Genomic DNA, 15,443 nt, shown 5'->3' on the forward strand with positions numbered 1-15,443 from the left:
AACAAAGTAATTATTATTATTGTTCTAAATACACATTTTATTTGGTAAAAACTAAGTCCATCTTAAAAGATGACATTGAAAACATCAATCTTGAAATGTAAAAACTAGAATGAACTTTAGATATCATCAGCAACTTTATCTGAGGGAACAAATTTCTAAGAATATGAAAGTAATTATCCAGTCATACATCTAGTAAGTCAATATATAAAGCTAAGATTTCATTCAGCTGCAAATAAAAGTAAAATCAGGTAAAGTTGGATTTTATTTTTTTTGCAAGCTACATAGGTAATCCATCCTAGTATAATACATAATTCAATGATGCTTTTAGGGGAGGGGGAATCTTTTTTATTTTTTGCTTTGCTAGCTTCAGAATCTAGGCCTTCTCTGTCAAGCTGACAGATTTGCAGCTGAAAAGATCGTTGTTTCTCATCTAAGACTCACAACTGCACATGGGTGGGAAGTGAAAAACATAGTTAAAAAAACATATATATATATTTTAATGAGACTTGTTTTTTTAGGTACATGCTCCTCAGAGGCATCTGCTTACAATTCTATTAGTGAGGTTTGTGTCACATACCCACACATTTCAAGGAGGTTGAATTTTTTATTATTTTAATTGAATATCCTTCTGTCCCTCCCCCCAAATTGGAATTCTATTAATGAATTAGAAGGATGTAGGGTATAATGTGAAGGCAATTTGCATTGTTCGCCACAAATATCATATCTAGATACCCACATTTTGGTGAAAACCTGTATTAATGAGGGTTTGCCAGAGAAACAGAGCTAATCTCTCTCTCTTTAGTCACTAAGTCGAGTCTGACTCTTGTGACCCCATGGACTGTAGCCTGCCAGGCTCCTTTGTCCATGGGATTCTCCAGGCAAGAATACTGGAGTGAGTTGCCATTTCCTTCTCCAGGGAATCTTCCTGACCCAGGAATCGAACCGGGGTCTCCTGCATTGCAGGCAGATTCTTTACCACTTGAGCTATGAGGGAAGCCAATAGAGCTAATAGAATATCTATCTATCAGTCTCTCTCGGTCTGTTCACTTCTTTTGAAGAATTGGCTCACACATTGTGGGAGCTGACAAGTCCAAAATGTGCCAGATTGGAAACCTAAGAAACAGCTAATGTTGTAGTCTAAAGTCTAAAGGCTGTCTGCAACAGGCTGAATGAAGCCCACCCACATTATGGAGAGTAATCTGCTTTACTAGGATTTAAGGAATAAATCTTATTACTTATCTGATTTAAAGTTTATCTCATGTAAAAATGATCTTAGATGAGATTTATATCTAAAATATACTGATTTAAATGTTAATCTCATCTAAAAAATTTCTTCACAGTGGTATCTGACATCTAGTCTGGTATTTGACCAAATATCTGGGTTCTATGGCCTAGCCAGATTGACAAGCACAGTTAACTATCTTAAGTCTTTCCCTCATCAATTTGGCAGATATCTCCTTTAGTTCAGTTCACTCGCTCTGTCATATCCAACTTTGCTACCCCATGGACTGCAGCAGTCCAGGCTTCCCGATCCATGACCAACTCCTGGAGCTTGCTCAAACTCATGATATCCCCTTGAAAGTGAAAGTGAAAGTGACTTCGCTTAGTTGTGTCGGACTCTTTGCAACCCCATGGACTGTAGCCTACCATGCTTCTCCACCCATGGGATTTTCCAGGCAAGAGTACTGGAGTGGGTTGCCATTTCCTTCTCCCCTTAAATTATACTTAATGTCTAAACAAAGACAAAAATAGGTACTTTGCTTCCTAAAATAAACGCATCCTGTATACAACTGAAAATGCACTAATTTGCTCCCTAGAAGAGGATTAAAATTCTTTGGTAGTGTTAGCTCTTCTTGCAATCCTGTTAGTTATATACTATGATATAAATTCAATATATCTTATATGGTAACAGAATAAATGAAGAAAGAAAATGTATATGTATTTCATAACTAAATGAGGAAGAAATACCCATGACAATTATATTAATTAATATAGCTAGTCATGTGATCATAGTTGATATTTATAACTGCTTTATTCCACTACTCATTCCCTTTGCTCTCAACAAGCATCTTAGCTGATCATGGTATTTTGCATGATGGAATGACTCAAACCTTCATTCCCGAGGGGACTGGACCATTACTAGTACTGTCTGAATTGAGTTGTTGTAGTTTTCCATTGACCTTCTTTAATCACAGGGCATGATAACTCTGGGACACCAAAAGGGAGCTCCTGTATTCCAGACAACTTTCCTCACCACTACTGTGGCTAGTAGTTCATTGTCTCCTTGGTGATCAGGATCAGTCATCTCACCCAGCACAGTGCCACCCTTCTTTGCAGGTTGATTCAGTATAAAAAGCCCAAAGCAGCAAAGTAAAAAATTTAATTCCCAGTTCAGTGGAATAATCGATGTATCTCCTGGGTGGAATTATCCTCCGATTTGGAACTAAGACTTCTAGGACAGAAAAGCGTAAGTTTGTGGGGACAGAAATCAAAGATTTTGCTAGTGGACCATTAGGGATAGTAGTGAGTGATGCCACCTCAGTTTCTACCCCTTGCTTTTGAATCCTTCAGTCCTGGTTATGAGAAAAATAACACTATATATTGGACACTAATTCAGAGGACATACAGCCTCTTGGACAACATTGCTCCAGCCCTGCTAGGTATCGACACCTAGCAATTTAACTCTAGATATAACTGAGCCTTCTAAAGGTCATTCCTCCCTTCTTTCAAACAAGCTACTTCAAAACAGTGGGGAACATGATAAGACCACTGAATTCCATGAGCATGGGCCCACTTCCACACTTGTTCTTTCTTTGCTGTGAAGAGAGTTTCTTAATCAGAGCAATGATCATAAACGTGGAGTACCATAATGATGGAAATGGCATTCTGTAGGCCCATAGTTTGCAGTTGCTGTTGTTTTTAATTTTATTTGTTTATTTGACTGCATTGGGTCCTAGTTGAGGCACACGGGATCTTCATTGCATCATGTGGCATCTTTTCCTTTCAGCTCACAGACTCTCTAGTTGTGATACACAGGCTTATTTGCTCTGCAGCATGTAGGATCTTAGTTCCCCAGCCAGGGATTAAACCTGCATCTCTGCATTATAAGGCAGATTCTTAACCACTGGACAACAAAAGAAGTCCACATAGACTGTAGCTTTGACAGAAGTGTTAACAGGGAAGGTAAGTTCATATCCAGAGTAAATGCCTATTGCAGGAAGAGCAAAACTACTTCCTCTTTTTTTTTTTTTGGAAGGTTGCTGCCCAGTGTAATTAACCTACCACCAGCTAATGGCTGATCACTCCAGGGAACAATGCCATCTTGGGGACTCAGTGTTGATTTCTGTTACCAGCAGAGTGGGCAGAGTGTTAACCAGAGTAGCCCTGGGTTATAGCCAGTATGAAGCTGGGGTTCTCAGTCCCACAAACACAAGGAAATTAACTCTACCAACAACCTTAGGGAGGTTGTGAGATGATTTTTTTCCAACACAAGTCTCCAAATGAGAAAAAATCTTGATCAACAACTTCACTGAGCACAGAAGAGGCATATTCATCTACAGAAATATGGAGATAATAATGCATGCTGTTTATAGCTGTTAAATTTGTGGTGATTTTAAAAACAGAAATAAAGAATAAGCCTAATAAAAAAAACCTTCCCTAATCACTCTATTTGAAATTGTGGCCCCATGGACTGTAGCCTGCCAAGCTCTTCTGTCCATGGGGATTCTCCAGGCAAGAATACTAGAGTGGGTTGCCATGCCCTCCTCTAGGGGATCTTCCCAACCCCGGGATCGAATGCAGGTCTCCCACATTGCAGGCTGATTTTTTACCATCTAAGCCACCTGGGAAGCCCTTACTTCCTACACCCTCAGCTTAAATTCATTTCATCCATAGCCCTTTTCATTATCCACCGTACTATACAACTGACTTAATTATAAGTTTTAATGTACATTTCTCTCAACTGTGACAAAAAATTCATGCAACGAACAGAGCTTTTATCCTCCTTTGTCACAGATATATCAACAGTGCTTAGAATAACAGCTGACAGGTAATGGGCATTCAAGAAGTATTTGCTGAAAGATAAATGAATATTTGCAATACATCCCAATGAACCTGACCTAAAGAGTTAGGCATCTTGAATAACATATTGCAGAGTAAACATAGGAGATAAATCACATGAAATGTTCCCGGAAATCCTGATTCCAGTCCGGTTCTACCACTCGCACACATCTGTGAACAAGTTTAAAATTTGCTCAACTTTCGTTTTGTCATCTCTAAATATGGATAATAAGGCTAGCTCTGTTTGCTTTCATGCTTATTTTCAAAGTAATGTATATAATACTGTGTAATAAATTTTAAGGAACAGTATTAATTTTAAATGAAGAGATACAGGTGGCTGTTATGTATGTAAAAATATTTCCACTTCCTAGTAAGTAAATGAATCATAGCAAAACATTAAATCATATATCACTTATTGACTGCCAATAAGTATATCATAATATATATAATATATCACTTTTTGTCTGTCATCTCTCTAAACTAAACAAATTTAGAGGGATGCTGCCCAGTATTGGATAAGGTATATATTCTCATATGCTGTTGGGAACAGTACAATGACAGTATAAGGCTGTGTACAGCAGTTTGGAAAATCTCAAAAAGTGCATTTTGATCTTTTATTTTAGTGTTTCTTGTAGAAACCTGTCCTTTGGGTGTAATTAGACAGGTGTACACAATATACATATAAGAATGTTCATGAAAGTTTGGTTTGCAATTGTAAAACAATGTAATTTATCTAAATGTTTGCACAGAAACTGCTGAGTCTTTTAAGTGCTATTTTTCTCTCTCTTGCTTTTTCTCTATTTCTCACATTGATTAAGCCTTTGCCACTTTCTAAACACCATCACTAACTTGAGGCCAGTATTGTTATAACTTTACCAATCATCCAATTCCATGGGTTTTCCTGAGACCATATCTGAGGATTAATGACCTTGGGTTGCCCTTGTGACATTCTGTTTCTCTATAGACTAAGAGAAGTAAATCAGTGGGAAAGTAGAATAGACCCTCTGAGATGGTATCATAACCAAAGAATATTGATTTCTGTTTTTTCTTTCTTTAGTGCATATTTTCAAAGTATATGTTGAATTATATGTGAGCATATATTACAATTTGTTTTACAATGCAGTAGACAGACCACATCCACCCACAAGTTCCTTTTAACATACTTTTAATTTTCTAATTCTTGCTGACTGTCATACCTGTCTTGACATTTATCACCAAGAATTTTTTAAGAGTGATTCTCAATAAATTGTTGAGGAAGCTTTTGAAATAACATTGATATTTCCATAAGCCTCACTGGTATAATCTTGTATATTCCTTTGTGTGGAACTTAAGTTTTCTTTCCATTTGGCATTCTCAGAAGAATTCACTTGGTTTCTATTTTTTTACCTTTCAAAATTACTCTTATAGTTCTAAAATATTATTTAGGACTTTATTTTGCTGCAGAAAAATGCAAGAAAGGATATAAAGACTGATAAATTCTATCCTAAAACTGACCAAAGTATTTGGCCAGACCTATAACCTCTGCAGTTTCCCAGGTGGCTCAGTGGTGAAATAATCTGCCTGCCAATGCAGGAGATGAAAGAGACTCCAATTTCATCTCTGGTCATGAAGATCCCCTGCAGAAGGAAACGGCAACCCACTCCTAGTATCCTTTCCCAGAGAATTCTGTGGACAGAGGAACCTGGCATGCTACAGTCCATAAGGTCAGAAAGAGTCGGACGTGACTGAGTGCACACAGCATATATAACCTCTACAACTAAGTAGTCCCTAAATATTAGTCAAGTTTATTTACCTTGATATTAGGAAGTCTATCACCGAGATAAGAAAAGTTTTATGTATATAGAGGGAGATTGAGATCAATAGATTCAGTACATTACTTGAATGTAATTTGGTGGACCCAACCAGTCCATCCTAAAGGAAATCAGTCCTGAGTATTCATTGGAAAGACTGATGCTGATGCTGAAACTCCAATATTTTGGCCGCCTGATGTGAAGAACTGACTCATTTGAAAAGAACCTGATGCTGGGAAAGATTGAAGGCAGGAGGAGAAGGGGACAACAGAGGATGAGATGGTTGGATGGCATCACTGACGCAGGTACATGAGTTTGAGTAGGTTCCAGGAGTTGGTGATGGACAGGGAGGCCTGGCATGCTGCAGTCCATGGGGTTGCAAAGATTCGAACATGACTGAGTGACTGAACTGAACTGAACTGAACTGACAACCTCTGCAAGACAAAAACAACATCTGCATTCTTCTCTAAATCATCATTTAGGAGTTGATTCTGCCATGTCAATCACTCAGTTATTTCACAGCTATACCACAACTGTTTTGGCATTTGAAAATTGACAGACTCCTTGATATTTGACTATTATATCAGTAGAAATGGATTAAGTAAAATCATAATGGTTAATTTGAAGCTGTAAACAGTGGATTCCTAGCAATTTCATATACTTGCTTTAGAAAAGCTTTGCTTTTTGTTAGAAGCATTGTACATTTAACTTGCATATATATATATATACACACACACAACATATATATCAGAAATTAACATTTATTCTAAAAATCTTATTTAAAATAGTCATCTATTTTTTTTTATTGTATCAGCTTCCTGAAGGATCTAGTAGGAAAAATTATGTCTGATTGTTAAAATATTGCTATATATAAATAGAACTTCTTAAAAACTTTGAATGTTAGTTGTTAGTTCTTTCATTGATATTGCAGCATTCTTGCTTTATTTCACTTGGCACTTTGATTTTAAAATGTTTATTTTAGAGAATTTATCTTCAAATTCTCTCTTAGCATCCACCTCTTAACCCAAACCCTCTCTTGATTGACTGTCTGTTTGTTAAAATGGCAGGTGTTATTTCTCAGTAAAGGTAATGCATATTCTTTAGGTCATTCAATTATGCACACCTAATAAATCACTAATTCTACTTTTTCTCTCCACTGCGATTCCTTTAGAAAAGGTTTTTAATGTTTTTAACTGGTTCATTGTAAAATTCTATTTATTGGTCACTTTGTCTTTAATTTTACTACATGGCAAAATTTCATGCATACCGATGCCAAAAGAATCTTAATAAAATGAAAATTGTATCATGGAAAAACAAAATAAAAAGAAAATGGTATTGTGACATTGAATTGTTTAAACTCCCTTTAATGTTTTCTACAGTTACATTAAGTCATATGTTAGACAGGGTCCCCCAGGAAATGGTTGGACCTTATAATTCATTAAGTCTTGCTACTTCCACACATACACTCTGCTGTAGCCATGCTTCATTAAATCATGCATTTTTTCAGAATCTGCATGCTCTTATTTCTATGTTTTACAAAACTTTTATTTCTCCTGAAATATCCTCCCACTTCCAACATTCAACCCTTCTTCTTCATGTTTTTACATCCATTAAAACCTAGATCAGATGTGGCTTTTCTCAGGAGCCTACCTAGGGAATTTGGGTGCACCCCTGTACTGTCCTCATAGGTCACAAAAAGATTTCCTCAACCACTGATTGCCATTATCTTTTACTGTGTGCCTTTTCTACCTATTTTTGTGAAATGTATATAAATATACACTCACTTGTCCACACATACAGTCACAGAAACACACACACACACTAACACACTAGATAAAGGTAAAAACACATCTTTTACCTTTTTAAAAATATCCTAGACATTTAACAGAGTAACCATGCTGGTGATCAATAAGTTGTTGAATGAATTTTGATATGACCTCAAGATTTTAGGAGACAGAGATAACCAAAACTTTCTTGCCCTATTATACTCTAATTCTACATATTTTCAAAAACAATAAATGGTTGAATATGTGTTATACAATTGAAGCCACTTTTGTTATATCAATGCGATAATATATCAAAATTTTACTTTTATGAATGGCAACCCACTCCAGTACTCTTGCCTGGAAAATCCCATGGACGGAGGAGCCTGGTAGGCTGCAATCCATGGGGTCGCTAGGAGTCGGACACGACTAAGCAACTTCACTTTCACTTTTCACACATTGGAGAAAGAAATGGCAACCCACTCCAGTGTTTTTGGCTGGAGAACCCCAGGGACGGTGGAGCCTGGTGGGCTGCAGTCTATGGGGTCGCACAGAGTCAGTCATGACTGAAGAGACTTAGCAGCAGCAGCAACACAAGTTAGACATTTATGACATGGTCTTTATTTTATTTAAATTCAGCTCTAAATAATCCCCTTCACAAATATGTCAATGCAAATTATCTCAAAAGTTTTTGTTCAATCACTTCATGGAAATGTGATTAGTATATGCTTTATTCTCTTAAATTCCTATTTTAAGACTCTGATATGTCATGATGGCATGACATGAATTCCACAGGAAAATATAGTACTTTAAAATCTTTTTTTAAAGTTTTTAATGGCTGTATACTGTTTCTGTGAAAGACTATAGTGAAAATATCTGGGGCATGGGACCGCTTTGGTATCTCTTAAATCATGCCACATACATGGCTATTTATCAGTTCTATTCAACTTGACATGTTATTTTTCTGTCCTTCAATCTCAAACCTCAGCTCCTTTAATTAGGATGAAACATATGCTCAATGTAACAAGAATTTTCACAATAATACTGCTAATTTTCTTCCTAGATCTTGAATTATTTGAGAAATATGCCTGATATTTGAGGGATGGGATTATTTTAAATCACATTTTTAGTGGGAATTTGCCTCGTAGATTCATGTAAGACATTTACTCTTCTTAGAAAATATGAAAAAGATCAGATACCTTTCTAATGTAGAGCATATCAGCAGAAATAGAGATACAGACATAGAGAACAAATGTAAGACGCCAAGAAAGGAAGGAGGGGTGGGATGAATTGGGAGATTGGAATTGACATATATACATTGCTATGTATAAAATGATTACTAAAGAGAACATTTCGTATAGCACAAAAAACTACTTACTGCTCTTTGGTGACCTAAATAGGAAGGAAATCCAAAAAAAGAAGGGATATATGTATACAAATGGCTGATTAATTTTCCTGTACAGTAGAAAGTGACACGCTATTGTAAAGCAACTGTACTCTAATACAAATTTTAAAATGATGGAATTTATTACACACAACTAAAATACACAAGCTAATTGGATTTGTTTTAAAAATTAGTTTGTTTTTTTAAGACTCCAACAGTTTCCCAGATGATGCTAGTGGTAAAGAACTTGCCTGCCAAAGCAGGAGTCGTAAGAGATACAGGTTCAGTCCCTGAGTTGAGAAGATCCCCTGAAGGAAGGCATGGCAACCCACTCCAGTATTCTTGCTTGGAGAAGACCATGAAAAGAGGAACCTGGGGGACTACAATCCATAGGGTGGCACAGAGTTGGACACGACTGAAGCGACTTAGCACACATACACGCACAAGACATGTATGAATTAGGCAGAGAACCTTGGCAGGCAACAATCAGTAGGCAAAGATCAAATTTCCAGTTTATTAAGGCATAGGTATACCTTTTAATACCATGTAATGATGTGTTTTGGCACTCTTTTTACAAGCCAAAAGTGCAAGAACATATTTTGTTAGAAGTAGATTGTCACAAATGCTGTACTTTCCTTAGATGAGATCAAAGATGATGCATTAGAAAATTTCAATAACAATAATAATGGCTTTGACATTACTATAGACTCAAATGCTATTAATCATTTTCATATTTTTTAATAGAGGCTCAAAGAACTGAAACAAAGGGAATTTGCTCGAAATGTAGCATCTAAATCCAGGAAAGATGAAAGAAAACAGGAAAAGGCACTCCAACGCCTGCACAAGCTGGCCGAGCTAAGAAAGGAAACCGTATGGTGAGTGTGCAGTGAATGTTTTCTTAAAACATGATGACAAATAAAGGAAATGAATAAAGGGCACAAATCTATTTATTTCTGTACCCAGAATAAGACAATCACATTTTCATAACTTTCTGTGGCCTGTGAACAGTAAATTGAATTTGAGATTTAGGCAAACACCTTTTTAATGCACATTTCAATAAAAAACCAAATTGCTGCAATTTTCCTTTCTAAAAATTAATTTTACATTATTAATCAAGTTGTGTTAATAGAAAGCCATTCTATTTCTTATTGAAATTCAAAACATTTGATTGAAGAAGCGATGTAAACACCATCTCATAGCCCTTGTTATAAGTAGAAGTTATTTTTTAATTGAAAATTTGGAGAACTTTTATTTGAAATGATCTTTAAGAATATATATGGAAGGAGAAAAAGAAATAGTGTTAGGGAATACTGACATATCAAAACATTGTTTGAGATGTCAGATTTTAAAAGTCAAAATAAAGTGTAAATATATCTGGAATCCTATAGTGAACTGTTAAAACCAAACGAAACTGCTATTCAATTATACCAACCAGGTATTTTTATTCTGTGCAGTAAAAAATGAAAAATTATACAAGTGCAAGTTTACATTTCAGACTATTATAGTACCTATGTAATTTAATGCCCTATAAGTAGCCTTTGCAAATGTAAAGTATAATATTTTAAGGGAAATAGACTTGATAATAAGACATGTACAGAAGAAGCAAAACTTCTTATCTAAGTTACTTTTCTTAGCATATAGTACATATTTCACCTTACATACACACACAGTTTTTCCCAATAATTTGGTGACTCTAATGAGATGCAAATTAAGAATTAGTAGTGTTTCTTACTGTCATACAAGACAGTGAACCAGTACATTGTATTATAGTTTAAAGAAATAATTTGATTAAAACATTTGAGACCATTTATTACCTCTCAGAAACTAACATCTTAGAAAAGCAGGGGAAACTCTGCACAGCGTGATTCTTTTGGGGCAAAGATGATATTTAGTTAGTTCTTTGTTTATGTGCTGGACAGTATAGTTCTTTTTTATAAAAACTCACTATTTATGGTATCCTGTGATGCCAAATAAATGGAAACCACAACCTATATTTATTGTATATAATGGTATAATGGATAACTTCAGGATAATTTTTAAATATTAAGAATGGCAATTCCAAAAGACTTAAAGCTCTCATTGAGCATATCACAGAGTCTTGATAGACAATCAATGAGCATTGATTGAATTGTTGGACTGAATTCCCAGTCCTGTTTACATCATGACTGAGAGTTTTTCTTTTAACTTCCTTCATATTCTCCATATAGAGAATATGTGGAGTTAAGTATTTGTGAATTAAAAGTATTTTTTAAGAGAATTCTGTATCCCAAAGTGTCACTGATGGAGGTAAAGAAACATTTTTATTTTGGAAACACTGGCTGAAAATCTTTGACCATTGCTGTTAATAGCTGTAAAAGTAACTTCAAGAGGTCATCTCCAAGTGATCCCAAATGATATCCAATAACTAAATTAAATTGCGATACTATGGAAGTCAATTGCACTACATGAATGTAATTATCTTACAAAGATTTACGAACTTGAAAGAAATCTTATGATGACATTTCTAAGATGTAAATGCTTGTTTTTCCTCAAAAGTGTCTTATCTGAAAACATACTTTTGTTTCTTTCTGTAGCGCTCCTGGAAGCGGTCCTATGTTCAAGTCAACAACTGTTACTGTGAGAGAAAATTGTAATGAAATTTCCCAAAGAGCTGTTGTGGATTCAGTTAATAACCAGGAAGATTTTAAATGCACTTTGATTCATAGTCAAGAGAAGGCTAAAGATGTTACCACTCTTGCTGCAGATCCAGAAAGTACAAAGAGTTATATGGCCAAAAATAACCAACTTGAAGATCAAGCCCAGGGGATTCACAGACACAAAATTGGCTTTTCTTTTGCATTTCCAAAGAAAGCATCCGTGAAACTGGAGTCCTCAGCTGCAGCCTTCTCTGAATACAATGATGATGCCTCTGCGGAAAAAGGATTTAGCAGAAAAAGTAGATTTGTCCCGGGTGCTTGTCATCTTCAACTATCTTCACCAACAGATGTGCTTTTGAATTCCGTGGAGAAAGCAAACTCTTTTCATCCACCAGAGGGAATGTGCACTGACAAAGAAACTACTCAAACTCAAGAGATGAAAAAAGTTTCTAGTGAAAAAGATCCATTATTATTACCTCCATTTTGTCAGTTTCAGCTCCCTTCATCATCTGATGCAGATAATTGTCAAATTTCAGTCCCTTCAGCAGATCAGATTTCACCAGAAGATATTCTTATTAATGAAGACACACCTATAAACGGTAACACTTCTGAATTGCTAGGAAATAAATCCATAGTTCTTGATATGGCTGATGACAACATGTCTTTGCAGACTACCACCAAGGAAACTGTTAAGGGCAATGTGACATCCATGATTGAAGTTGAAAATAAAAATCATGGTCTGGACGTGTTGACCCCTGTAAATTCTGAAGAGGATAATATAACCTTACACACAAAAAAAGATTTATATAAAAGACCATGTGAGCCATTTATACCCGTACTTAACAAAGATGGATCCACAGTTCTTCAGTGGCCATCAGAAATGCTGACATACACCACCACTCAACCATCAATTTCCTATAGCTGTAATCCTCTCTGTTTTGACTTCAAGTCCACTAAATTAAACAACAAGCTAGATAAAAATAAGCTGCCTTTAAGTGATCTTTCTTCTCAGCAGAAGGGAGAAGAAATTTACAAGAACCCAGTTTTGGATTGCAAGGATACGTCTATGGCAGGACTCACTGATTATGAAGTTGGAGGTAGCAGAAATGGACATACCCAAGTCACTTCTCATTTGACTGATGATACTGTCTCTAATAGCTGTGATTCTGGAAAAAATGAGACTATGGGTCAGAGGTATAAAAATATTTCCTGTAGGATCAGAAAAACAAAAAAATATACTTTTACTAAAAATCAGATAAAGCCAGATGCTATAGATGGGAAATACAACAAAATAAGATTGAAAAATACTCATGAACGTTGGTTCCATAAAAGTAGACGAAAGAAAAAAAGAAAGTTATGTCACCATAATTATGGAGAGAAAACCAAAGAATCAGAAACACGCTTCAAAATGGAAACAGAAAATAGTTACACTGATACAACTAGGAAAAATCTACTGGAAATAATTTCAGAAAAACAGTATTTAGCTGCAGAGCAACTATTGGACTCACAGCAATTACCTGATAAAAGGCCCAAATCTACATCCATATACTTAAGTGAAAATGAAGAAACGTGTAAAACCTGGAACACTGAATACAATAATAATACTTTTATCAGTTCTAAAAACTACTGTAAAAACAGCTCAGTTGTCTTAAATGGACAATCCAATTCAACAATGATACATTCTGCAAAACATAATTTAACATACTCCAGAACATACTGTAGTTGGAAAGCTAAAATGTCCAGCTGTGGTCATGATCACAGATGCCTAGTTCTTCAGAATGAAATGAAATGCATGAGTCAGAGCCAGGCTGTTAAAAGAGGTTATAATTCTCTCATTAATGAATCAGAAAGATGCCATCGAAAGCGTAGACAACATTCATATTCTTATTCTTCAGACGAAAGTTTAAATCGACAGAATTATCTACCAGAAGAATTCTTGACATCACATCATGCTTCTGCTCCTTGCAAACCTAAGAGGAAACAGAGGAGAAAAAGAAATAGATTCCACATGCGTTTTGAAGCTTTGGAACTCAAAGAGAAAACAGATTATCCCAAGAAAGGCAATTCTTCCTTACATCACCAGGATAAAATTGTAAGTGAAGAGGGAAAAGACGAAGTAAAACCACAGGAAACTGCAGATGTCAAAAGGAACTCAGAACAACTAGACCAAGTAGAAAATAAACTGGCTGTGCCCACCAGCAGCCCTCTTCCTTCTGAAGCCAATGATGAAACTCAGCAGGTTGTAATGGAGACCACTGCTGGTGAACCGTCAGAGATTTCCAGTGAACCCACCACATCAGCCTATACAGTTAGTGCCCCAGCAAAAGGAGAAATAGACAGTACCTCGCTTGAACACAAAGAAAGAAGTGAGGATACAAATGTCAATGAAAAGCAAATTCCTTTCAAGGTGCCTAATAGTGAAAGGAACTTTAGACAGTCACAACCTAAATCGTTCCTTTGTCATTATGAACTGGCTGAAGCCCTTCCACAAGGCAAGATGAATGAGGCATCAACGGAGTGGCTGTGTTTTAATTCAGGAATCCTTAATGCACAACCACCATTGCCATTCAAAGAAGCACATGTCAGTGGCCATACCTTTGTAACAACAGAGCAGATCCTGGCTCCATTAGCTTTACCAGAACAGCCATTATTGATTCCGATAGAAAACCATGACAAGTTCAAAAACCTACCATGTGAAGTATACCAGCACATCCTACCGCCAAACATGCTGGCCAACAAGGTCAAGTTCACTTTTCCTCCAGCCGCCCTCGCACCCCCCAGCACACCTCTGCAGCCTTTGCCTTTGCAGCAGCCCCTGCGTTCTACCTCTGTCACCACTATCCACCACACTGTTTTACAACAGCATGCGGCAGCGGCAGCAGCTGCAGCGGCAGCGGCAGCGGCAGGAACCTTTAAAGTGCTTCAACCACACCAACAGTTTCTGTCCCACGTCCCAGCTCTCACCAGAACATCATTACCTCAGATCTCAGTAGGACCAGTAGGGCCGAGGCTTTGTCCTGGGAGTCAGCCAACTTTTGTTGCTCCTCCTCAGGTGCCAATCATCCCAGCTTCCGTCCTTCATCCTAGCCATCTGGCTTTCCCACCTTTGCCCCATGCCCTCTTCCCTTCGCTGCTCTCCCCGCACCCTACCGTCATCCCACTGCAGCCCCTGTTCTAGTCATCACCATGAGAGGGAAAGAAAATATCCGTGTGAAAACTACTGCCATATGTGTTAATGCTCATTAAGTGGATAATAGCCTATTTAAATGGTGGAAATAAACTAGCTAAAATATGGCTTCATTGATATGAAATCACTTACTATAAGTGTAATGATGCAAATAAATTCTTAAGCTTCTGATATATAATATTATTAAGGCACTGAATAGTTTGAAAATCAATATAATCTATGCTGTATATCAAAATGATGTCTTAAGAGTATGTATAATGTATATAAAATATATTTATAGTACTGTAATTTATGTTGTAAAGTATGCCCGTCACTTTTTTTAATCTTTGTGTATTTGCACCTATTTAATGTTTAGACAAAGCTGATGGCATTATGTTTTGTACCATGCTCCTTGAAACTGTAAATTCAGTGAAAAATATCTCTTGCAATAAATTTTTGTTAAATATTTAAGTAAATCAAACCCTTGTTTTTAGTTGGTTTTCACTGGGGATTGTATAGTAACAATAGGTTTTGAATTTATATTGTTTCCTCTGTTTATTGACATCTCTGAACCTTAGAGGCTCAGCAAATCATCTTTGCCACTCTATCGGTACTTATACTATAATACTGTCTTTCAGAAAAAGT

At 36.4% G+C, this 15,443-nt stretch overlaps 1 protein-coding gene across 1 annotated transcript in view; it reads left to right on the plus strand.

Moving 5' to 3' along the window:
- Window positions 1-15,196, plus strand: part of ZNF804A (zinc finger protein 804A) — an 81,756-nt gene extending 66,560 nt beyond the window's left edge. The window contains exons 3-4 of the mRNA XM_070360799.1: window positions 9,741-9,871; window positions 11,570-15,196. Coding sequence (XP_070216900.1) covers window positions 9,741-9,871; window positions 11,570-14,810 — 3,372 coding nt within the window. The 3' untranslated portion in view covers window positions 14,811-15,196. The remainder of the gene's footprint in view (window positions 1-9,740; window positions 9,872-11,569) is intronic.
- Window positions 15,197-15,443: the final 247 nt, after the last annotated feature.

Source organism: Bos mutus, chromosome 2 (assembly GCF_027580195.1).
Source record: "Bos mutus isolate GX-2022 chromosome 2, NWIPB_WYAK_1.1, whole genome shotgun sequence".
Lineage (NCBI taxonomy): Eukaryota > Metazoa > Chordata > Mammalia > Artiodactyla > Bovidae > Bos > Bos mutus.